A 25,845-nucleotide genomic window follows, 5' to 3' on the forward strand; every position below is an offset into this window, starting at 1 on the left:
CATGGGGTTGGGGATTTAGCTCAGTGGTAGAGCACTTGCCTAGCAAGCGCAAGGCTCTGGGTTCGGTCCCCAGCTCCGAAAAAAAAGAAAAAAGAAAAAAAAAGGGATCTAACAACATCCTCTTCTGGCCTCCTTGGGCACCCATTCACACACAGTACACACTCATGCACACGCCTGCATGCGCACGCGCGCGCACACACACACACACACACACACACACACACACACACAAATACACACTTTAAAAAAATTTGAGCCTGGTGGCAAACACTTGCAACCCCAGTGCTGGGGAGGGGATGATGACCGGGCATCTCTGGGGTCCCACAGGGCAAACAATGTAGCTGAATTGGTGATAGAATTTGTGGATAGAGAGACGCTAGCCACAAAATAAAGTGGCAGGTGGTAGAGGAAGACACTGAACATTTACCTCTGGCCTCTACATGTACATGCACATACATGTACATGCACACATACACACGTGCACAAATGTGTACACACACACACACACACACACACACACACACACACTTCCAGAAGGACAGAATCTATAGTTTGAATATACACAATGTCCTCCACAAGCTCACGTATTGAATGCTAGGTTCTCAGCTGATGGCACTCTTTGGGGATGACCTTAAGACTAAGAGGTAGGACATAGCTGGGGGAAATAACTCATTGCCCCCCTCCCTCCCTCCCTCCCTCCCTCCCTCCCTCCCTCCCTTTCCTCTCTTCTTTCTTTTCCTCTCCTCCCCACTACACTTCCTCTCCCTCTTCTTCCCCTGGCTTTCTCCTTTCTGTCCGTTGTGAATTAAACAGCCAACCCACATCGACCTCTGGCCTCCATGTACCTGCACAACATGTACATGCAAATGCACACAGACACACACACACACACACACACACACAGAGAAGCACATTCTCTCTCTCACACACACACACACACACACGCACACACACACACACACACAAATATACAAACGAAAAGAGGCCATTCTCATAATACAAGTCCTGTGTTATTTACAGACTCCACCACAGCTCTAAATGGTACCCGCAGGTGGATATTGGCGTGTAGAGTGTAGACGAGCTTGAGACCACAACAAGCTACCAATACGTATGGGCACTGATTGCTTCTGCTGGAAAACTGTGACTCACACAGTGTGTTGTGCGTGACTAAAAAGGACATGTGTGTTGAGGGGTATGGGTCCATGTGTGTGCTCCGGTGTCCCTGCATGGAAGCCAGAGGTTTTCTCTCCATCCTATGGACTGAGACATTTCTAGCTAGCCCACTCGCTCTGGGGATCTCTTGTCTCCACCCCCAGAGTGCTGGGATTACCGGAAGCTTTTCTGTCCATTCGGCGTTTATGTGGGTGCTGATTATATGGGCTCTGGTTCTCACACTTTTTTGGCAAGCACTTCACCTGCTGTGCCATCTCCCCAGTCCAGAAGGACTCTTAAAGGCTTCAGAGGAACGGGTTTGAGCCCCCATTACCACCCCAGGTTGCATATTTCCTAGCAATATTTTTACCTTTTTTTATGTGTGTGTGAATATGTGTGCATTGCTATGGGCGTTCACGGACGTGGGTCCATTCAAGCTGCAGTTGCAGGTGGTTGCGAGCCACCAAATACGGGTGCTGGGACTCAGACTCAGTCCTCTGCAAGAGCAGTCAATGCTCTTCACCGCGATCGCGCCAGCCCGAGCTTGGGCATAAGATACTTTGCACATACGATCCCACCTGACCCTCATAAGAGCTGTCCAGAGGGAAATAGGACATGGTAGTTAGATACAGCAGGAAATGATTTAGGTCACATAAGTATGTCAACCCAATGGGCCAAAACACCAGCAAAAGGAATTTAACTCTTGGAGGGACGAGCACAACTAATTTCACAAGATGATCCGGCCTTGATAGGAGCTTCCGGTTCCTGGGTGAAAGCGGGATCCCGGCTGGAGTCACTGAGTTGAACAAAGCACTGAGGGGTTTGCAGCCTCCACAGGGAAAAGGGCAAAACAATACCTCTGCTGGAAGGGGCGAGGCCCATTAGACAGGACTCAGCCGTGACAATGTCGCCCCCTGGTGGGCCTGCTGAGCGTTGCTCCCTTCCTCTGATTTAATGGCGAAATCAACTGTGGGGGAAGCTTTTCTGATACAGGGGCTTGCTTTGTTGCCAAAGCTGGATTCTAACTTCAAATCTCCAGAAATCCTCCTGCCTCAGCCTCTTAAATGCTGAGATTGGAGCACTTCAAACTTTTTTTTTGGACTTTATTACAGATGGTTGTGAGTCACCTTGTGGCTACTGGGATTTGAACCCAGGACCTCTGGAAGAGCAGTTTTAACCACGGAGCTATCTCTCCAGCCCGAGATTGGGGCACTTAAGTTTGAGCCATAAAATCTAATTTCTTGTTTGATTTCTTTAAAAAAAAAAGATTTTAAAGTGGAAGTGGACCAGGAGGAAGGCAGTTTCTCTGAGTTCGAGGCAAGTCTGTTTTACATAGAAAGTTCTGGGCCAGCCATGCCTACTGTCTTAGTTAGGGTTTCATTACTGTGGAGAGAAACTTCCTCTAATAAGGTCACAGCCACTCCAACAAGGCCATACTTCCTAACAGTGCCACTCCCTGGTCCAAGCATATTCAAAATACCACACCTACCGGGCAGGACACTACCTCAGGAAAACAGAACAAAAATAAGAACAAGCCAACAGTTTTATTTCATTGGTTTCCGGGAACTAGAATTACAGAAGCTTGAGAGACATTATTGTGAGTGCTAGGAGTCAAACCCGGGTCCCCTGCAAGAGCAGTAAGGGCTCTTAATCAGTGAACCATTTGCCAGCCCCTCTTTGTTATTTATTTGTTGTGTGCGAGAGAAAGTACAGGCATGTAAAGGTAGAGCTGTCTTATCGTCCCCCACCTATCTGCTTTGAGGCAGGGTCTCTCCCTGGATCTGGGGCCGTGACTGGGCTTTCTTGGCTAGGCTGGTCCCAGCGTCCCTTCTGTCCCTACCTCTGTCCTGATTTCTGAGGAAGATGCGTTTAGGTGGAGCGAGAAGCAATCCCAGTATAGTTTCGGTTTGTACATCTTTGACGGCCCTGGATGCCGACTTTTCTTTTCATACAGTATTAAGGAGCCCCTCTGTCTGGGGTGGTTTTGTCAGCTTGGCACAGACGCAGACACATCTGGAAAGAGGCTATCTTAAGAGAAGATGCCTGGGGTTGGGGATTTAGCTCAGTGGTAGAGCGCTTGCCTAGCAAGCGCAAGGCCCTGGGTTCGGTCCCCAGTTCCGAAAAAAAGAAAAGAAAAAAAAAAAAGAGAGAGAGAGAGAGAAGATGCCTCTATAACACTGGCCTATAGGCAAGTCTAGGGGGATATTGCCTTGAATAAGAGTTGGTGGGCGAGGGTTTGGGGATTTGGCTCAGTGGTAGAGCACTTGCCTAGCAAGCGCAAGGCCCTGGGTTCGGTCCCCAGCTCCGAAAAAAAAAAAAGAAAAAAAAAAGAAAAAAAAAAAGAATTGGTGGGGGAGGGCACAGCTCACTGTGGGTGGTGCCGTCCTAAGGCAGGTGGTCCTGGGTTCTATAAGAAAGCAAACCAGTGAGCATCACTTCTCCATGGCCTCTGCATCAGCTTCTGCCTCCAGGTTCCTGCCCTGCCCTCCTTCCTCGGTGGACCGTGATGGAGGACTGTAAATAGAAAGAAAACTTCTCCTCCAGCTGATTTTGGTCATGGTGTCTTATCACAGCGACGGAAACCCTAAGACATTGAGGGAGAAAGCTAGGTAAATGTCCTACCGTGTACGCTTATACACGCCTTGGTTGCCTAGATGGCTGGTTTCGTTTTGTTGGTTTGCTTGTTTGTTCATAAGTACACCCAGTGGAAGCAGCCACTGCGCGTCTATCCCTCTGAGACATTTGGCTGGCTTTAGACTGAAACAAGCTTCTTCTCTGGAACAAGTCCGCTTGAGTAAAAGGAAATTCCCACCCGTGGATTATTGAATCCCCAGTGTTGCTGTGGTTGGGAACATGCATTCGAATGTTACGGCAACAACCCTTCGATGCCACGATAAAGTCTAACGTGCTTCTCGTCTTCTTCTTCCTTTCTGTCTTTTCTTTTCTTTCTTTCTTTTTTTTTTTTTTTCGGAACTGGGGACCAAACCCAGGGCCTTGCCCTTGCTAGGCAAGCGCTCTACCACTGAGCTAAATCCCCAACCCCCTTTCTGTCTTTACTAACGTTTATTTCGTAACAGGATGTCATTTGACAGACGCTAGCCTTGAGATTGCTATGTAGCTGAGGCTGGCCTCGAACTCCTGACATTCTTGCCTCCGTCTCCTAAGTGCTGGCATTGAAGACCATGTGCCACGGCAGCCAAGTGACTTCCGTTCTGATGTCGGTGTGTCCTGTCCCGTGTCTGTCTGTAGTCTTCTTCGTTGCTGCGATAGCTTTGTCATTTCGGGAACTAGATTAGCAGAGCAGCGCAGTATATTTCTACTTCTTCCACAGAAGAAACTCTGTCAGATTAATGGGATTCCTCAATAATGATATATGTTTGAAGGGCTAGGTATGCTAATTAATATAATTTAATTAACTCAGTCGCAAAACTTCACAATGTGAAAAATTATGTATCAACTCAAAAGCTTCAATGAGCTAGGGTATGGTTCAATTGTACAGTCCCTGCCTAGAATTCCCCAGTGAGGGGCTGGGGGCGTGGCTCAGTGGTAGAGCCCCTGCCTAGAATCCCCCAGTGAGGGACTGGGGTGTGGCTCAGTGGTAGAGCCCCTGCCTAGAATCCCCAGTGAGGGGCTGGGGGCGTGGCTCAGTGGTAGAGCCCCTGCCTAGAATCCCCCAGTGAGGGGCTGGGGGCGTGGCTCAGTGGTAGAGCCCCTGCCTAGAATCCCCCAGTGAGGGACTGGGGGCGTGGCTCAGTGGTAGAGCCCCTGCCTAGCAATAGGAAGGCTTTGAGTTCCATCCCTGTAACTGCTTAAAAATAAGAAAAAACTATGAAGAAACACACACACACACACACACACACACACACACACACACACACACACACACACACTGAGTGGCACCCACCAAGTACAATTCCTTTTATGAGGCACAGAAGCTGAAGGCCCAGCCCAGGTTTAAAAAAGAAGAAAAATTCCGACCTTGACTAGACTGTTGCCGATACCAGAACATAACCCCGTCTTCCCACCTGTGCCTGTGACTGGACGATCTCTGATGTGGTTGGCCTTGGCAACATTTGTTTTGATAAGTGGTTCGTTTCAAGCTGTGGTTCTGTGAAGGGAATGTCTTACTTTACACACAGGGTTCTCCTCTGCTGTGGTGCCCTGCAAGTGTCCTCTGGGAGATTTGTCCTTTTCTGACTTGGTGTAGTTTTCTGACTTTGGTGACCTCTCTAGGCAGCTGTGAGAATTACCCCTCAAACAGAGGAGGAGGGAGAGTGGAGTGGTCAGGTTTCCTTAGAGAATCAATAGTCTGAGCGTGCACACACAAATTTAAAAAGGAAAGTTTTCAACATCGTCGTCGTCATCATCATCATTATTTTTTAACATAGGGTCTCGCATAGCCCAGGCTGGCCTCAAATGCCCTAGGTAGCCAAGGATGACTTTGAATTTCTGTTCTGGCCCCACCTGGTGGGTTTAAGAGATTCTGGGATGGAACCAGGACTTTGTATATGCCGGGTAAGCTCTCTCCCAAGTGAGCTGCAGCCCAGCCAAGTTTCCTGCTTTTCTACGGCTTCTCTTAGGTATTTAGCACAGAAAAGTCTAACACACCCTCCTGCCTTAATCACCTACAGAGCTGGATCGGAAAGTGAAAGGGACCGTGGTGGGTGGGTGTCGAGGCTGGAAGGGTGATGGCTGGTGAACATGTGGTAGAGAGGAGGGGGCAGTCCAGGCCAAGCCTGTTCCTGCTGAGAGGTGATGGGACAAGGGTGGGCAGGTCAAAGCAGCTAGAATTTCCAGGGCAAAGGAGCAGAGCGGAGTGTGCAGGAAGCCGCTGCGCTGTGAGATGTGTTCAGGATCCCTGCTCACCGTGACTAATGTGTAGGAAGGAACTGTGACTCCATCACAGCCCTCCATCCTCATGGGCAGCTCCTGGGATCCCTGCTGCTACAAGGGCAGGCAGGTGCCCTATTGAGAAACCGTGACGGACTCCTCAGACATCAGATGGTGACCTTTGCTTACTCTGACTCCCACCTCCCACTGCTGCTTGGAAGTCACAGATAACCTGGGAGCAGGGTCCTGCTGTAAAACCTCTCGCCTTCACTGAGACCTAGAAGAAGGGCTTCGAAATCGACTCACAGACCCCCCATACTGTTCCCTTAGGATGGGATTGAGGCCTGAGTTCCCCTCAGAGCTCCCTCCATTCCGAGTCGTCTCTGCCCATGTGGCATTAACAGCAGTTCCAATGAACTCCTTACCAAAGCGACAGTGTCCGTCCCCCTTGAACCCTAAACTTGAGGCCTTTCAGAAGTCACCCCTAGCCAGGCTAAAGAGATACATGTGAATAGCTGGGTGTAGTGGATCACACGTGTGAACCCAGCCTGTGTGTGTGTGTGTGTGTGTGTTTGTGTGTGTGTTGTGTGTGTGTGTGTGTGTGTGTGTGTGTGTGTGTGTGCATATGCCATGGCACTCCCAGGGAGGTCAGAGAAACCTGTGGGAGTTGGTTCTTCCTCCTTTTCTATTATTTGGGTTTTTTTTTTCTTCAAGATGCAGTTTCTCTGTGTAGCCCTGGCTGTCCTGGAACTCACTCTGTAGACCCAGCTGGCCTCGAACTCACAGAGATCTGCCTGCCTCTGCCTCCTGGGTGCTGGGATTACAGGTGTGAGTCCCTCCAGGTGGTTCGTTCTTTCTACCCCAGGAACTGAACCCATGCCAGCATCGAGAGAGCCTTTGCCATTCAGCCGTCTTGCTGTCCCTTCTTTGGAATTTGTGATGTCAACCCTCACTGTTTGAAAAGTGCCACTAGGATGGTTTTCTCTGGGGTCTGATTCTTGGGGCTGGGGAGCAATACCTGCCCAATACCAGGAGACCCCTGGGCACCGGTGTCAAGAGAAGAACCCGTAATAAAAGGGTACTTGGGAGCCATAGACATGGCCTATCTTATGCCATTAGTGGCAATTTCCCCTTAATTAACTCGGGTTGAGTCTCTGTCAAACACGGCCTCCGGCCCATCTGGAAACTGAGAGGAGGACGCTCACGTTTCTTGTTCATGAAAAAGTCAGCCTTCTACAGCATCTGGTTTCCTGATAGCATTCCGTACTCTTCTAAAGAAGCGGCTTTGTGCCCCTCTGGTTCTTTCTGCTCTTAGTCAAAAATCTATACATTGAATAAAGACACCCAGAGCCAGTGAGATGGGGGAAAGCTCCAAGGAGAAGGTTTTAGTTGAAACTGCTTGCAGAATTCTTAGCAAGAAGCACGCAAATGCCATCCCTGACAGCAAATGGGACGCTATCATCCACGGGATCTTTAACAGGATGGAGGAACGCAAGCTGTGGGAATCTCAGTCCTTAAGGAAGATGCCAGAAGGGTGCAGCTGGGTCATGTGATAGCTGTGTCTTCCTGCCAACTTGTTCTCTCAAGAGAATTTCATTTCGAGAAGTAAAATGTGTTAAACTGGACTTGGGTAGTGCAGGCCTGTACTTTCAGTACTAGGGGAGCTGAGACAGGAGGATTATGAGCTCAAGGCAACTTAGTGAGACCCTGCCTCAAAGTCAAAGGGAAAAGGCTGGGGTGTGTGGCTCAGTGGTAGAGCCCCTGCCTAGAATCCCCCAGTGAGGGGCTGGGGTGTGGCTCAGTGGTAGAGCCCCTGCCTAGAATCCACCAGTGAGGGGCTGGGGTGTGGCTCAGTGGTAGAGACCCTGCCTAGAATCCCCTAGTGAGGGGCTGGGAGTGTGGCATTTGCCTAGCATAGGGAGACTATAGGTACTGGGCAAAAACAAAGAGGAGGAAGAAGAGGAGGAAGAGTTGTTAAAGAAGGAGAGTCTGTTACTTAGGTGATGTTTCTTGTCTACTCAGAAAAAAGCCCGTCTTCCCTCTGACACCGGTGTGTCCTTTGTGCCAGCAAGGCACCATCTTCTTTGGGTGTACAGTGTGTCCCTTGTGGTTTCTTTCAATCTGCATCTCTCTGAAGACTGGCGATGCTAGGCATCGTCTCGATTTGCTCACTTTTCTCATCGACAGCGCGATCTACTGGGGAGCAAAAATGTTATGATGTAGGAAAGGAGGGAAGAGAAGTGGAGAGAATGCTCTTGAGTGTGCAAGAAAGGACTCAGAGTAGATATAAAGGAGCTGTCTTTAGACAAGATAAAAATGGTTGATTCTGGGGTTGGGGATTTAGCTCAGTGGTAGAGCGCTTGCCTAGGAAGCGCAAGGCCCTGGGTTCAGTCCCCAGCTCCGAAAAAAAAAAAAAAAAGAAAAAAAAAGAAAGAGGAAAGAAAGAAAGAAAACAAAAGAAGGAGAAAAGGAACAATTTGCTTCTATGAGGGAGATCTTTATTTTAACTTTCTCGTTGCTGTCACAAAACACCTGACAATAAGCAACTTAAAAAGAAGAAAGATTTTTAACCCACAGTTTCACCTGAGTCAGCCCATCATAGTGGGAAAGGTAGGGAGAAACCAAGCAGTTCACATCACGGCTGCCAAGAAGCAGAGAGAAACAGGAGGTAGTTAGAGCAAGACGTACCTCTCAGTGACACTCGTCCAGGACTTATTTTCCGTAATGGAGCTACAGTCTGCTACCTCCCAATAGTTTGTTCAGAATTGGAACCCAAGCCTGGGACAAGGCTAGTTGGTGCATGCTTGACTTGCGTGAGGCTCTGGGTTTGTTCCTCAGCAGGGAAAAAAATAGGATCCATCATGGATTGGTCTACTAGGTCAAAGGCTCTTACGGTTCATTTTAGTCTTAGGGAACTCCTTCACAGGCACACCCTGAGGAGGGCTTCATCAAGCCGATCAACAATCAAGATAAACCATCACCAGTGGGGTTGGGGATTTAGCTCAGTGGTAGAGCGCTTGCCTAAGAAGCGCAAGGCCCTGGGTTCGGTCCCCAGCTCCGAAAAAAAAAATGAAAAATAAAAAACAACCCATCACCAGTGTGGAGAGATGGCTCAGTGGTTAAGAGCACTTACCGTTCTTTCAGAAGACCTGGGTTCAGTTCCCAGCACCTACACGGTGGCTCACAACCATCCATAACCCAGTTGCAGGGGGGTCTGATGTCCTCTTCTGACCTCTGTGGCCACCGGGCATGCTCGTGAGGCACAGACACAAAAGCACTCATTCCTGCAGGTGCATGCACGTGGATGTGTACACACACACACACACACACACACACACAGAGGACAGTCACCAGTCACATAAAATAAAGAAAATTTAAGGGCTGGAGAGATGGCTCAGTGGTTAAGAGCACCGACTGCTCTTCCAGAGGTCCTGAGTTCAAATCCCAGCAACCACATGGTGGCTCCAACCATCTGTAATGGGATCCGGTACCCGCTTCTGGTGTGTCCGAAGACAGCTACAGTGTACTCATATACAAAATAAATAAATAAATCTTTAAAAAAATTTAAAAATAGACCTCATCTCACCAGGAACAGTGAAGAGATCGGGCGGGAGGGACCTGGTGACCTGCTGAACGTGGGAGAAGGGACACAGAGCATAGGGTCTGATTTCTCCAAATTTGAAGGAATTTGGGATTGCGCAGTTCAGCCTGAAGAGACCAGTAAAATGTAACAGGCTGTGTTGTTACTTTCAACCATGACCTGGGGCTCCCAGGGACCAGATTTGGTTTCACCGTGACCCAGTCACTTGATCCGGACACCTTGAGCCTCTTTGTAAGCACATAAGGTGGTTTTTTTGGCCAGTGTTTGCATAGCTGGGCAGCATGATTCAGGAACCTGTGAATTTTTCATGCTTTTGACCTATTCTAAGGAGAACTTCACACAAAAGGCTAAATTATTAAGCACTGGGAGTTATCTTTGTTACTGCTCATCAGAGAGCCAAGATGCAGTGAATTTTTTTTTTTACTGAGATGTTTTTGCTCCTTAGAGTTGAAATTTTATTAACACGTTGCTCTCAAAATACAGAACACGTGCCCCAGGTGGTGGTAGTGCACACCTTTAATCCCTGCATTCTGGAGGCAGAGGCAGGTGGATCTCTGAGTTCAAGGCCAGCCTGGTCTACAGAGTGAGTTCCAGAACAGCCAAGGCTACACAGGAAAACCCTATCTTGAAAAACCAACACACACACACACATACACACACACACACACACACACACACACACTAAAAGCAAACAAACAAAGCTCAAAAAGAAAACAAACAAATAAAAACCCAAACCAAACATACACATAGAGGACAAAGAGACAAGTTAGTTAGACAAGGAGAAAACAGACACTGTCATCTGCATCAGGGCTCTTAAAGAAATGATGGATGAGTGCATTTAACAGTGACCACATTATCCCCTAACTTTGTCAGGCTGAATCAGTCATATGTGTGTGTGTGTGTGTGTGTGTGTGTGTGTGTGTGTGTGTGCGTGCGTGTGTGTGTGGTAGAGGACAGTTTTGTAGAAGAGGTTCTCTCCTGTATGTGGGTTCTAGGGATTGACCTCAGGTCATCAGGCTTGTGTGCCAAACACCTGCACCTGCTGAGCCGTCTCACTAGGCATCTGGCCTGCCTGCCTGCCTGCCTGCCTGCCTGCCTGCCTTCCTTCCTTCCTTCCTTCCTTCCTTCCTTCCTTCCTTCCTTCCTCCTTCCTTCCTCCTTTCTTTCCTCTCTCTCCCTTTATATTTCTTTTTAGGTACTAGGGATGGAAATTAGGGCTCACACATGCTAAGGAAATGTTCTACCACTGAGCCACGCCCCAGCCCCTCACTGGGGGATTCTAGGCAGGGGCTGTACCACTGAGCCACGCCCCCAGCCCCTCACTGGGGGATTCTAGGCAGGGGCTCTACCACTGAGCCACGCCCCAGCCCCTCACTGGGGGATTCTAGGCAGGGGCTCTACCACTGAGCCACGCCCCCAGCCCCTCACTGGGGGATTCTAGGCAGGGGCTCTACCACTGAGCCACGCCCCAGCCCCTCACTGGGGGATTCTAGGCAGGGGCTCCACCACTGAGCCACACACATTTCTCACTGGGGGATTCCAGGCAGAAGCTCTACAACAGAATTGTACCCCAGCCTAAGGAGGGATAAGAGTGGGGGACAGAAATGCCATCAGTTAGCCCCAGGGATCCTATCCCATCTCCTCAGTCTGGAGATTACAGTAAAGTACCTCTCCCTCTCCACCCCCTGCTGTGTGTGTGCGTGCGTGTGTGTGTGTGTGTGTGTGTGTTTGTCCCTGTGCATGTGGAGGCTAGACAATGACTTTGGGTGTCTCTTCACTGAACCCAAATTTTGCTGGTTTAGCTACCCTGGCTGGCCAGCAAGCTCCCGCCATCTACCTGTCTCCATCCCTTCCCCCAGCACTGTTTTTAGCAAACAGTCTAGGACAGCAAACACAAACCTTTGTAACAGTCAGCCCCAAACAGGCCTGGACTTGGTTAGAACTGATAGTTTCTTTTTTTTTTTTTTAAAGATTTATTTATTTATTTATATACATGAGTACACTGTAGCTGTCTTCAGACACACCAGAAGAGGGCATCAGATCCCATTACAGATGGTTGTGAGCCACCATGTGGTTGCTGGGAATTGAACTCAGGACCTCTGGAAGAGCAGTCAGTGCTCTTAACCTCTGAGCCATCTCTCCAGCCCTGATAGTTTCTTTATCGTTTGTTCCAATGTGCTTTGTCCCTGCACAGCTTGGGTCTTAGATCCCTGACTAGAAATGACTAGGGAATGTAGAAAGGAGAGACACACAGACACAGAAAAGCTGGGATCAGTTAGTCTGAGCTCTTGGATGGAGAAGCCACAGCACCCCATAACTATTATTATAAATAGTTGAATAGGCAGGTAGGGTTATCACACACAGATAGCAGGGAGGAGGGGTATCACATACAGATATCATGGAGGCAGGAGTATTACATACAGATAACATGGAGGCTAGGGCATTACATACAGATAACATGGAGGTAGGGTTATCACACACAGATAACATGGAGACAGGGTTGTCACACACAGATAGCAGGGAGGCAGGGTTATCACATACAGATAACATGGAGACAGGGTTATCACATACAGATAACATGGAGACAGGGTTATCACATACAGATAACATGGAGACAGGGTTATCACATACAGATAACATGGAGACAGGGTTATCACATACAGATAGCATGGAGACAGGGTTATCACATACAGATAGCATGGAGGCAGGGTTATCACATACAGATAACATGGAGACAGGGTTATCACATACAGATAACATGGAGGCAGGGGTATTGCATACAGATAACATGGAGACAGGGTTATCACATATAGATAACATGGAGACAGGGTTATCACATATAGATAACATGGAGACAGGGTTATCACATACAGATAACATGGAGACAGGGTTATCACATACAGATAGCATGGAGACAGGGTTATCACATACAGATAACACGGAGGTAGGTGTTGGCAGCCGCTATTGCTGCAGAGCCGCGCCTTAAAGATGGCGCTGCCTGTGTGAGTCAGCAAAACCTGAAGAGCAGCAACACGCATGTGCCTACTTGTCATGGCCTACGCCCGAGGCATGTGCACCAATCAGGTGGAGACACGAGTCTTCCAAGCGTACATAAGCCACACTCTTTTCTCAGTCGGGGTTCCCCTTCTCACAAGAGCTGAACAATAAAGGCGTGACTGCAGAAGAATCCTGGTGTTCCAAGTCGTTCTTGCCGGCGAGACCACCGTGCGGGACAGGTAGGGTTATCACATACACATAACACGGAGGCAAGGGTATTACATACAGATAACATGGAGACAGGGTTATCACATACAGATAACATGGAGACAGGGTTATCACATACAGATAACATGGAGACAGGGTTATCACACACAGATAGCAGGGAGGCAGGGTTATCACATACAGATAACATGGAGACAGGGTTATCACACACAGATAACATGGAGACAGGGTTATCACACACAGATAACATGGAGACAGGGTTATCACACACAGATAACATGGAGACAGGGTTATCACACACAGATAGCAGGGAGACAGGGTTATCACATACAGATAACATGGAGACAGGGTTATCACATACAGATAACATGGAGACAGGGTTATCACACACAGATAGCAGGGAGACAGGGTTATCACATACAGATAACATGGAGACAGGGTTATCACATACAGATAACATGGAGACAGGGTTATCACACACAGATAACATGGAGACAGGGTTATCACACACAGATAACATGGAGACAGGGTTATCACACACAGATAACATGGAGACAGGGTTATCACACACAGATAACATGGAGACAGGGTTATCACACACAGATAGCAGGGAGACAGGGTTATCACATACAGATAACATGGAGACAGGGTTATCACATACAGATAACATAGAGGCAGGGGTATTACATACAGATAACATGGAGGCTAGGGCATCACATACAGATAACATGGAGACAGGGTTATCACATACAGATAACATGGAGGTAGGGGTATTGCATACAGATAACATGGAGACAGGGTTATCACATATAGATAACATGGAGACAGGGTTATCACATACAGATAACATGGAGGCAGGGGTATTACATACAGATAGCATGGAGACAGGGTTATCACATACAGATAACATGGAGACAGGGTTATCACATACAGATAACATAGAGACAGGGTTATCACATACAGATAACATGGAGGCAGGGTATTGCATACAGATAACATGGAGGCAGGGTATTGCATACAGCTGAAGAAGCTGGCAGGTCTAGCTACCTGGGCAAGCATCCTCTGTAGGATCTCGGGCCATAAACATCACAGGGAGAAAGCTGCTACACATTGCCTGCACACAGTCCACATTTGCGCTTGGACCAGAGGGAACTTTGCATTGCTCCGAGCCTCACCTGAGGGAGGCTTTGCCACTCCCATGGGGCTGAGGCATCGGTCAGTGGCATGGCTGTGGCATCCGTCGGTGACATGGCCGTGCACATTCACCTGGGACCTCATTTGCTCCCAATGCCTGACTGCCTCTGTAAAAGCAGCCAGTGCTCTCAACCACTGAGCGATCTCTCCAGGCCCTGCTTTGGGATTTTGCCTCTAATCCTGACACATGGACATGTACTGCTAGACCAGGGAAGGCCAAATAATATACTCTCCATACCAGCCACTTCCGATTACATGGTCTCTTATGTCTTTCTTTCTTTCGGGTATATATGTTGTAGGTGGAGCCAGCGGTTGACCTTGGGTGTGGTTCTTCAGGTGTTTGTGATAGAGGACCCCTCATTGGCCTTGAACTCACAGGGTAGGCTAGACTGGTTGGTCAGTGAGCCCAGGATGTCCCATCTCTGCTCCCCCAGCACTGAGATTACAAGTGCGTTACACCACGCTCGACCTTCTTCTTCTTCTTCTTCTTTTTTTTTTTTCTTTTTCTTTTCTTTTTTTCGGAGCTGGGGACCGAACCCAGGACCTTGCGCTTGCTAGGCAAGTGCTCTACCGCTGAGCTAAATCCCCAACCCCACGCTCAACCTTCTTATGTGGGTTCTGGGGATCAAATTAGTTCCCCTTGCTTGTGAAGAAAGCACTCTACAGCTGAGCTCCTGCTCAGACCTCTCTGTGTCATTTGAATGAGACGGACTCTCAATATGTACCTCAGGTTGTACCTCAGCCTCCTGCATAGTGGGGTCACAGGGGCTCCTCACAATCCACTCATCTTCATCTCCTGTCAGAAAAGTTGCTGGCAGGGGTTGGGGATTTAGCTCAGTGGTAGAGCGCTTGCCTAGCAAGTGCAAGGCCCTGGGTTCAGTCCTCAGCTCCAAAAATAAATAAATAAATAAATAAATAAACAAACAAACAAATAAATAAATAAAAAATTTAAAAGACAAACGAACTTGAATTCGGTGTTTAAGAAGAAGGAAATGTTGAGGTGGGTTAAGGCCTGTGATTCTAGCTACTGGGAAAGCTGAGGCAGGAGAGCCTAACTGAACAATTATTTTGAGAATGGAAAAAGTATTCGGCTCTATTGCATAAGGCACCCAGACTCCATGGTCATGCATAAACAGTTCAAAAAAGTGAGGAGGGCTGAGGAGAATTGACTTGGGAAGCTGAGGAAGTAGAATGTCTAGCTCAAAGCCAGCCTGCCTAGGGCAACACTGAAAAATATCACTTCAAAAAGGGGAAACCAAGGGCCTGGGGGATGGGCCACCATTGGTGGAGCATCTGCCTCGAACACAGGAAGCCTCAGGGCCCATCCTCAGCTCTGTATCAACTGAGCTTGGTTCCCCACACTGAGAATCGCAGTGGAAAAGGTCAACGTTCAAGGCCATTCTTTTTTCTTTTTTTTTTTTCTTTTTCCTTTTTCTTCGGAGCTGGGGACCGAACCCAGGGCCTTGCGCTTCCTAGGTAAGCGCTCTACCACTGAGCTAAATCCCCAGCCCCTGTTTTTTTCTTTCTTAATTGGCTGTCCCTCCCCATCCTTCTATAAATAGAAAAGAGAGACAGGGAGTGTGTGTGGTTTCATTACTAAGGTAAAGACACTCGAGCTACACACACTTGATCCCTGAACATGAGATCTAAGAAGTTGAACGATCGCGGTTTCAGTCCTATATAAGGTAGTGCGAGACCGTCTGCTTTGCTTTTCTGTCTGTCCTACAACTCTTTCTCCCCGCTTGATTTTAAACCTAAATCGGTGAGTAGCTGGTGGGCCTACCAGGCCATGAGATCTTCTTCTCTGCACGCACTGTATTAGACTTGGTGCTGGGGAGGAGTTTCCCCTCTGCTGCATGGGCTAATCTAATGGGTCTGCGAGCATCGCAATTCTCTGGCTGATGTATGACAGTGCTATTGTGTTTAGAACATGACTAGTGTTGATTGAGGCCTATGGTGATTGATTAGGTAAGTATAATTTTTACAAGAAGACTGGACTTTAAGGGGGGAAAAACCCTTTTATTTGCTATTAGAATTTTAAAGGACTGGGCCATGTAGATCAGGCTGGTCTGGAGTTCACTGTGTAGTCAAGGATGCTCTTGGACTCTTGACTCCTGCTGCTGCTAGTTCCTCCTCTTCCTCCCCCTCCTCCTTCTCATCTTCCCCCTCCTCCTCCTCCTCCTTCTCATCCTCCCCCTCCTCCTCCTTGTCCTCCCCGTCCTCCTCCCCCTCCTCTTCCTCCTTCCCCGTCCTCCTTCTCCTCCTCATCCTACTCCTTCATCCTCCCCTCCTCCTCCTTGTCCTCATCCTCTTCCTCCTCCTCCTCCTTGTCCTCATCCTCTTCCTCCTCCTCCTCCTTGTCCTCCCCCCCCTCCTCCTCTCCCCCCACTCCTCCTCCTTCTGAGTACTGGGATTGCAAGTATACACACCATGACCGGCTTGGTCTTTTTTTCTTTTTCTTTTTCTAAACTTCAATTTTGGAGTGAATTCAGGGGCCACCATGTAGACAGAGGTGGCTGGAGTCTTTTCTGCATCTGGGTTTGGCTTGGTTCTCAGTCCCATTATTCCTAGGTGTTTATTGTCACATCTTAAAATTCTAGAGAAACACAGTGTTGGCTGGCGAGTGGCTGAGAGTGTGTGCTCTTCCCGGTTCTCTGTCAGTGTTGCTCACATCTTGTTTCCTCTGTTTGACCTGGTAGAAAATGAGCATCACGGACATCCTGAGCGCTGAGGACATTGCGGCAGCCCTGCAGGAATGCCAAGGTGACAGGGGCCTGGAGGAGCAGGCCATGGTGGCGCTGGGGCAGAAGGAGAGCGAGTTCCAGGGGAGCCTGGACTCCGGAGTGAGATCTTGTCTCAGAATAAAAACGAGGGGGTGTAGCTGTAGCTCAGTTGATGATAAGGTGTCTGCCCAGCACAAGTGAAGACCTGGGTCTGTCCCCAGCACTGCGTAGACAGGCAACATACACTGGCATTCCTCACACTGTGGAGATGAGGCGGGAGGATCAGAAGTTTGAGATCAGAGGCTTCAGAGGGAGCTTGAGGCCCACCAGAGCTGCATGGATCCTTGGCTCAAAAGCAGACAAACAAACAAGTAATAAAGGTGACGGGGAAACCAGGAAGGCCCGTGGTTCCCACGTCCAGCAAAACAGCCAAGACTAAAACGGGAACTTTGCTAAAGGATGTGCAGAATCCGTCAGTAGAAATGCTTTAAGTTAGAGCATTAAACATGATAGGAGTTAGGAGACCCGAGTATGTGGTTGTATTTACATAAGATGAAAGGAATTTACTAAAGATTTATTTATTATACTTATATTACACTGCAGCTGTCTTCAGACACACCAGAAGAGGGCATCAGATCCCATTACAGATGGTTGTGAGCCACCATGTGGTTGCTGGGATTTGAACTCGGAATCTTTGGAAGAGCAGTCAGTGCTCTTAACCACTGGGCCATCTCTCCAGCCCAAAAGGAATTTACTAAAAGGGAAACGTAGCTCAGTGGTAGAGCACTTGCCTTGTATGCACCAGGCCTCAAGTTCAATTCCCAGTCCTGGAAGAAAGGAAGTGTCAGTAGAAAAAGGTTGGATGGGGTTGTAGCTGAGTAGTAGGGTTAGCCTGAGCTCTATATAGTGAGTTCCAGGCTAGCCACAAACAAAACAAGAGTAAGTCAATGTACTTATTCTCTTAAGCCTTTTTGAGTCTGCTGTTTCCCACCAATCACGTGGTACTGTGAACTCGGTGTGTAGCCTGTTGAGGGAGGAGGGCTGGGGAAAACACTGAACAGAGCCGGAAAAGTGGAGGGATCAAAAGGAAAGAGCAACCCAGAGCACAGAGGACAAGGTGACATCACAGACCAACTAGGCTTGGCTCTCTGAGTCACGGGAGAGTGAAGTATCGTGTAGCTTGAGGGATGTTTGGAAAGTATTTCAGTAACCTGTGTTGTCATCACCTGGGCACAAGTACAGAATGTGACCCACTGAGCCTCAGAGTAACCCAGTCTCTGTTCTTTAGACCCAGACACCTTTGAACCACAAAAGTTCTTCCAGACATCGGGCCTCTCCAAGATGTCTGCCAGCCAAGTGAAGGATATCTTCCGGTTCATAGACAACGACCAGAGTGGATACCTGGATGGAGATGAGCTCAAGTAAGCTATGTACTGAGCATCTCAACATGTGCGGATGGGGATGGGGTGTATGGGGGGTGCCCCATGTTTGCCCTGTACTTTCTCCATGGCCAGCCCTGGCTCTGGACGTTCATCTGAACTTCATTAAAGCGTGTAAATTGTCCACCCTTCTACGCACATGGGGCACTGAGTGTGGCACTGAAGACTGGGTACAAAGGTTGAAACAACAAAACTCTTAAAAATAGATGTCTAGCATTGGTTTCTATGGCAACAGAGACCTCTACTCCCTAGACCTTGACTGATGTTCATGGCTATCAGATACATCAGCTTAAAGGAGGGGAGAGAGGAAACAGGAAGGGGAAGGGGACAGTGAGGAAGCAAGGGAAGGGAGGGAAGAGGGACAGAGGAAGGAACAGAGAGCGCAGGCCTTCCAGGAGCTTGCCGCCAGCTTTTTGTGGTGCTGCAGGTATTTCCTACAGAAGTTCCAGAGTGACGCCAGAGAACTGACTGAGTCAGAGACCAAGTCCTTGATGGACGCGGCGGACAACGACGGAGACGGGAAGATTGGGGCGGATGGTAGGTCTCTCTTGCGTGCTGTCTAACATAGGCTGGCACGGGGGCTGCCTGAGGTGAGGGGGGTGTCTGAATTCTGATGAACTCAGTCTTTCCATCTGCAAAGCGAGAACGGGCAAACGTCAACTGTGCATAGACACATGGTCTCGCTGGGGATGTAGCTCATGGGTCCAGCATGTGCTTAGCACGTCTGAAATTCATCCCCAGCACTGCCCACCCCCCAGCACACACCGATTCTGGGACAGGGCCGATGAGCTGGCTCAGTGAGAACCCACTACCAAGTCTGGTGAGCCGCACTCTTCTCCCTGGGCCGTACACGGTAGGAGGAGAAACAAACCCCCCAAAGCTGACTTCTGACCTCTGCACATGTACACACACAGTTCTGGAAGACAATAGCTCACAGCCCTAACCCCAGTACTTTAGAGGTGGAGATAGGAGTTTGAGGCCAGCTTGGGCAACATAAGGAGCTCAAGGCCAGCCAGGGTTACAGAGTGAGACTCTGTCTCAACATGCACACGCACATGCACACACACACACACACACAGTACACACACGTACACACGCGCAAACACACATGCATGTGCACACACATGCATGCGCACACACACATACACACGTACACACACACACACACACACACACACACACTTTTGTGTTACATGATACAATGTAACTATGAACTGGTCACTACCTGTGAACCTGGAAAGAATGAAAGTCCCTCCTCAGATGAATGGATTAGCTGACCACTTGGTCTTCCAAACCATTTTTGCGAGGTGCTTTGCTCCAGCTTGAAAATAATGCAGGATTTCAACAAAGACAGCTTACTGCCCATCAGTGCATGGCCCAGGAGATGGCTTGGTCAACGGTGTTTGCCACACAAGTGTTAGGGCCTGAGCTCAGAGCCCTGACAGCTATGCTAAAAGCTGGGTCTGGTGGCAGCACCTGTGATAGCAGCACTGGTGAAGGGGGGTCCTGGAGACAGGTGGATCCCAGGGGTTATCACCACCCAACCTAGTGAGTCAGCGAGCCTAGGTCCTGTCTTAAAAAGTAAGGGGGAGAGCAATTGAGAGAGATGACGGTGTTAACCTCTATCCTCTACATGTACATGTGTACACATATGCATGGACACGTGTACACACACACTCCTACCACCACCACTACCATCACCACCACCATCTTCACCATCACCACCACCACCACCACCACCTCCACCACCACCAACAGTGACAATAAATAAACCACCCACGATCCACAGTGTCATCTATGTGCAGAGCCCCAGATTCGAGCATCATAAGCTTGTTTGATTTTACCGAGCTGTGTACATTTGTGTTTAAGCAATGTCTCAGAAGCACTCTGTTTGTAGCACCAGTGAGAAGGAGTACAAAATGCTAAATTCTTAGTTTGTTTAGTTGGGGTAGGGTCTCCTGTACAGTCCTGGCTGGCCTTGAACTTGGTATGTAGTGGAGCTGACTGACCTCCTGATTCTCCTGCTGCTGCCTCTCTGGTACCGTGGTTGCAGGCATACAGCAACAAGCCCAACCTTAGATACTTACTGAAAAATGCTGTCATAATCCACTATGGGAGTTAATGCAGCTTCCATAGCTACCCTAGATGAAATAGCTCAGACCGAGGAAGCTTAACGTACTTAAACTGAACTGTGAAGCCCAGCTTGGTGGCACATGTGTGTAACACCAGCATTTGGAAAGCTTGGCTGCCTCATAAATCCCAGGCTAGCTTTGGCTGTAATTTACAAAAAGCCACAACCCTGAAAGATGTCTAAACAGATAGAATGGACCAGTTAATGTAAAGCCAATCTCCATTTTCAATTTCCCTGTGTACCAGCCGGCTTCTTAGTGCCAGGGCTTTAGAGATGGTTAGGTGGAAAAGGGTGCTTGCTACGCAGGCCTGAGAACCTGAGGTTGGACCCCAGCATCAATGTAAAACGCTGGGCCATGCACAGCCCTGTAACCCAGCGCTGTCAGACGTGGAGATAGAGAGGGAGCCGTCGTGGCTTGCTGTCTTCCAGCCTAGCCAGCTCCAGGCTCAGTGGGAGACCCGGTCTCAAGGGAATAAAGTGGAGAATAACAGTAGGAGGTCACTCAATGTCCTCCTCCATCCTTTGTGGGCTCCCAGCTACACACACACACACACATACACACGCTCTCTCTCTCTCTTTCACACACACATACAATCCCCCCATTCTCTCTCTCTCTCTCTCTCTCTCTTTCTCTCTCTCTCTCTCTCACACACACACACACACACACATGCACACACACTTTCTCTCTCTTTCACACACACACACAATCCTCCCCATTCCCTCCCTCCCTCCCTCCCTCCCTCCCTCCCTCCCTCCCTCCCTCCCTCTAATGAAAGACTCTTGGTATATTTCTTTTAGTAATATAAACTTTGAAGGGAAGGCTAAGATTAGCGCTCAGTGAAGAAAATTCTGTTTCTACTCTGTTCTACTCTGTTGAATAATATAACAGCTACAGAATAGTGAAGGAAAAACCTCTGTGTTCATTTGAAAGGAACCAGACAATACACCACTGGTTGGCCATGAGCAATTATACCAAATTTCTTCATTGCTGGAGAAAAATGACTGACTTAAGCTCTAACCCAAGAGGCTGTAGATATGAAGATATTTGTTAAATGTGTGAGGCTGGGGTAAGAGCTCAGCAGGTCTAAAGCACCTGCCATGCAAGTGTAAGGACCAAAGTTCGAATTCCCAGAGCCCAGGGAAATGCTGGGAGATGCTGGCGGCCCACTTGCAATCCCAGGCCTCACTTGAGAGGTGAAGACAGCCGATCCATGGAGAAAGCTGACAAGCTAGATTAAATGGATCTGTGAGTTCTAGGTTCGAGTGAGAGACCCTACCTCAATACATAGGGTGGAGAGCAATTGAGAAAGACACTGGATGTCAACCTCTGGCTTCTGCCTGTGTACATACATGTGCATCCACACACATGCACACATACACATCCCACACACTTGCACATGTATGTATCTGTGCACATACACAGATTATGCAGAGAAAGCAGTGTATGTTGCTGCACAGGTTTGCAATCCCATACCTGGGATGTGGAGGCAGGAGGATAAGAAGGCAGGACTTCAAGAGCATTCTTGAAGTGCAAGGCCCTGGGTTCGGTCCCCAGCTCCGAAGAAAAGAAAAGGAAAAAAAAAAAAAGAGCATTCTTGGCTGTATAAGCTAGGCATTTGGCCAATGCCTGCAATACCAGCATTTTGGAGACTGGGGCAAAATGATAATCAGTTTGAGGCCAACTAGACCTGCTGCCCAGGGAGACCCTATCTTAAAATGATACAGGAAGCTGGACAGGATGCTGCAGACTCTTGAGCTGTGCCACTGATGCTCACGGTATCTTTCAGGCACATCCCAAATGGGAGCACGCGTCTCTGGGAATTTATTTCACCTTTCTCTTTCCTCTTCAGAGTTCTCAGGGCGATGACACATCTGCAAAACCCTGCACCACCTGCACTGAGTCTGTTCTCTCATCTTCTATTCTAGAATTCCAGGAAATGGTGCACTCTTAAGGCCCAAGTCTACGGAAGAGAGAGAGGGGAAGGGGCAAATCTGCCTGAAGGTTTCAAAAGCCCTGGGACTGGGAAGCTCCCCAACCTCTCCCGAACTACTTTACCGAGTCCCCCGAAGCCCTTCTGCACCATGTTCCTTGTTGAGGGAATGCAATGGTTTGTGATGGTGGGTAGGTCCTGATAACCTCTGTAAGCACCCCCCCCCCGGCAGACAATGCCTTTAAAAACCACCCAATAAAATCATTTCTCATCATTGGCTGATGTATGGGTGTTTTAGTTGCTCGTCTCCTTGCTGTGACCAAATGTACGATGAAAGCATCTTAAGGAAGGAAAGGGTTAAGTTGGCTCACAGTCTAAGGGTGAACAGTCCATCATGGTGGGAGGGCATGGTGGCTGGAGCGAGGCAGCTCCTCACATGGCATTGACCACAGGGAAGCAAACAGAGTTAAACACTGCAACTCAGCTAACTTTCTCTTTTTATTTTGGTTCAGGGCTCTAGTCTGGGGGATGGGGCCACCTACATTTATGGTGGATCTTCTCACTTCAATTAATCTAATCTAGACAATTCCTCACAGACAAGCCCGGAGGTTTATTTCCATGGTGGTTCTAGATCCTGACAAGTTGACAATATTAATCATGACAGATTTTTGTTTTGTTTTGGGATAGGATTTCAAAATTTAACCCTGGCTGGCCTGGAATTCCCTATGAGAAACCATGCTGGTCTTAACCTAGATCCACCTGTATCTACTTCCTTAGAAGTAGGAAGCTTAAAGATGTGTACAATCATACCCAGCTACAATGAGTGGTTTTGTTTTGTTTTGTTTTTTCTTCAGCAAGGTAGTGAGACCAAAGCAAGTCTTCCCAAAGATCTCAGGTGCCCTCAAACGCTGAGAAAGCCACACTGGCATTGTGCATGAGGGGGCAGAGGAATGTTAGTCAGTTTGTTTTGGAATATGGTTTTAAAAGCATGTAAGTGTTGCAACTAAATATTATTGTCCTGCTGGGAATTTTATTCTCAGCTAACTCTGAAATTAATATTCTTCAGAAAGGTTTTAGCCAGCGTGAGATCACTCATACATGAGCCAGACACAGTGGTGCACATTTGAGATCCCAATGCTCAAGAGGTGGGAGCACTAGGGTCAGAAGTTCAAGGCCAGCTTTGGCTGTGCTGAGAGTGTGTGACCAACTTGGGTCACCCTTTCTGAGCCAGTAAAGATCTCAGTTCCATTTTCGGGACACATGTGGTAGAGGAGAGAGACTGCCAGTAAATGAGTCTTAGTTTAAATTTTTCTTCTACGCATTTTTTTATACATTTATTTTATTGTATGTGAGTACACTGTCGCTGTCCTCAGACACACCAGAAGAGGGCACTGGATCCCATTACAGATGGTTGTGAGCCACCATGTGGTTGCTGGGATTTGAACTCAGGACCTCTGGAAGAGCAGTCAGTGCTCTTAACCGCTGAGCCATCTCTCCAGCCCTACACATTTGTTTTCTTATGCTGGGCATTCGAGTGCAACCAGAGAAATCTAAAGACAAGCAAGCAAGAGAAGACAAGACAGGTGAACTGGGTTATAAAGCCCGGGCTGCCTGCTGTTACAGCTCAACCTGAACGGGCTCGTTTTGAAGTCGTTTTGACATTTTCCTCCAGGAGAAACACGCGTTCACACTCGCTTACCCTCGCATGACCCCCGCCCCCCACCTCTTTCTTCTCGGCCGCCATTTTCCTGGCTTGTAGGTGACAACACCTGATCCGCTCACACCTAGACTTACCGGTCCCATTGGAGGCTAGCCTCAAGGGTCCTGTTACAGGGTTGGGGAGTCTTGAGCCAGGAATTTCTCATTAGGCTGCTTTCCAAATGGCACCTAAAGCTAGTCTTTGGCTGACCCTGAGAGCTGAGGACACCTGGGTGTCCTGAAGCGTTTTTTCTAGCAGCTTGTTTAACAATTCATACTGTGTTGTGGTGGTGGTGGTGGTGGTGGTGGTGGTGGTGGTGGTGGTGGTGGTGGTGGTGGTGGTGGGGTGTGTGTGTGTGTGTGTGTGTGTGTGTGTGTGTGTGTGTGTGTGTGTGCGCGCGCGCACGTGCATACTAATGAGTATTTAAACTTCTTTAATCCCAGTTCTGGGGAAACAGAGGCAGTTGAGTCTCTGTAAATTTGCAGCCAACCTGGTTTACATAGAGAGTACCAGGCCAACCAGACCCAGGTACTGAGATCCCGACTCGAACAAAACAAAACAAAACAGCCAAAACAAAGCTACAACAAACGACAAGCCCCAAATGAACAAACAATCTCCAATATTCTTCATACATAATTTTTAAACTTGGTTTTGGGAACTTAATTCCACAGTCTTTATTTAGGAGGGGTAATGATTAAAAAAAAAAAAAAAAGCAGGCAGGCAGATGGCTAACTGGGTAGAAGCATTTGCTGTGCAGTTAGAAGCAGCAGAATCCTGGAGAGCTTGTGGAGCAGCGAGCCTGCTGTGTGCATCAGGAAAACAACGGAGATCCTCCTCGGATGAGACGGAAGGAGGCCGTCCCCTGACCTCCATACACGTACTGCGGCACAAAGTCACCGATACACACAAATGTGTCCACGCACGCACGCACGACTTGCGTACATTTGTTTCTGACATCACTCCTCAGTTTTGACTTCCTTATGGTTTTATGGCCTGAGAGAAAACTCTTGGACCAAAACAGGAAGACTGTAAGGAAGTCTCTCGAGCAGAGGAGGAGTAACTGTGCATACACAGGGCTTTGTTTTCATGCTTGGCTTTGCAGTTCTCACCTAATCTGCAGACGACCAATAAAATGTGTTCCCAGCAAAGAGTTGAATGTTGTGACCTCAAAAGGGAGCTCCATTTTCCATAACTGAAAAACTAAGGGTCTTGTTATTTTTTTTCTTGCTTGTTTATAAAATAAGGCTGCAAAACTGGCTTTAATTTGGACTTTTTTTTGTTTTTTTCAGAGCTGGGGACCGAACCCAGGGCCTTGTGCTTGCTAGGCAAGCGCTCTACCACTGAGCTAAATCCCCAACCCCCCCCCCCTTTTTTAAATCTAACTACAGTCTTAGCTTGTAGCTTGGTGAGGTGGTTCGGGATTTAATGGACTTGACATTGAAGCCAGCTTTGTGGACGGCTCAAGGGTTGATGCAGGATTACTGAGTCTGGTGGTGCACGTTGGAAATCCCAGCATTTGGAAGGCAAAAACATCAGGATCAGGAATTCAAGGCCATTCTGGACTGCATAGTGATTCTGATTTATTTGCTTATAGGAACAACAAAACTGCTTTTGAGACAGGGACTAATCTGTAGCTCAGAGTATTTTATAACTGGCAATGCCCCTGTCTCCACACCCCAAATGCTAAGATCACTGGCCTGTGCCATCAGGCCTAGCCAACTTAATAGATTTTCAAAATAGTTCTTTTTGTACCAAAATGAAAATGAAGCAAGGATGGGAAATACTTGTCCATTTGCTTGTTTACATAGCTCCACGTAGCAACTACAGTTTAGTGTTGTGTAAATGAATGCTCAGGAATCCAATTTCAAGCAAAAACCTATCCCGTATCTCTTTCTGTAACTGTTAGGGTATAGGATTACTTCA

The 25,845-nt window shown here is 48.2% G+C and overlaps 1 protein-coding gene across 5 annotated transcripts in view; it reads left to right on the top strand.

Moving 5' to 3' along the window:
• The window catches only part of Ocm (oncomodulin), a 60,924-nt gene extending 38,425 nt beyond the window's left edge, over positions 1 to 22,499 (top strand). For 4 of the 5 annotated variants that reach the window (XM_063271084.1, XM_063271083.1, XM_006248852.4 and 1 more), the window contains 4 exons: positions 16,699 to 16,762; positions 18,011 to 18,143; positions 18,589 to 18,698; positions 22,219 to 22,497. In XM_063271084.1, coding sequence (XP_063127154.1) covers positions 16,702 to 16,762; positions 18,011 to 18,143; positions 18,589 to 18,698; positions 22,219 to 22,244 — 330 coding nt within the window. In that variant the 5' untranslated portion in view covers positions 16,699 to 16,701 and the 3' untranslated portion in view covers positions 22,245 to 22,497. Of the gene's footprint in view, positions 1 to 12,749; positions 12,820 to 16,698; positions 16,763 to 18,010; positions 18,144 to 18,588; positions 18,699 to 22,218 lie in introns of those variants that run through there. The other variant, NM_012995.2, reaches the window with a different exon arrangement.
• The last annotated feature ends 3,346 nt before the right edge of the window (positions 22,500 to 25,845 follow it).

Source organism: Rattus norvegicus, chromosome 12 (genome assembly GCF_036323735.1).
Source record: "Rattus norvegicus strain BN/NHsdMcwi chromosome 12, GRCr8, whole genome shotgun sequence".
Taxonomy (NCBI): Eukaryota; Metazoa; Chordata; class Mammalia; order Rodentia; family Muridae; genus Rattus; species Rattus norvegicus.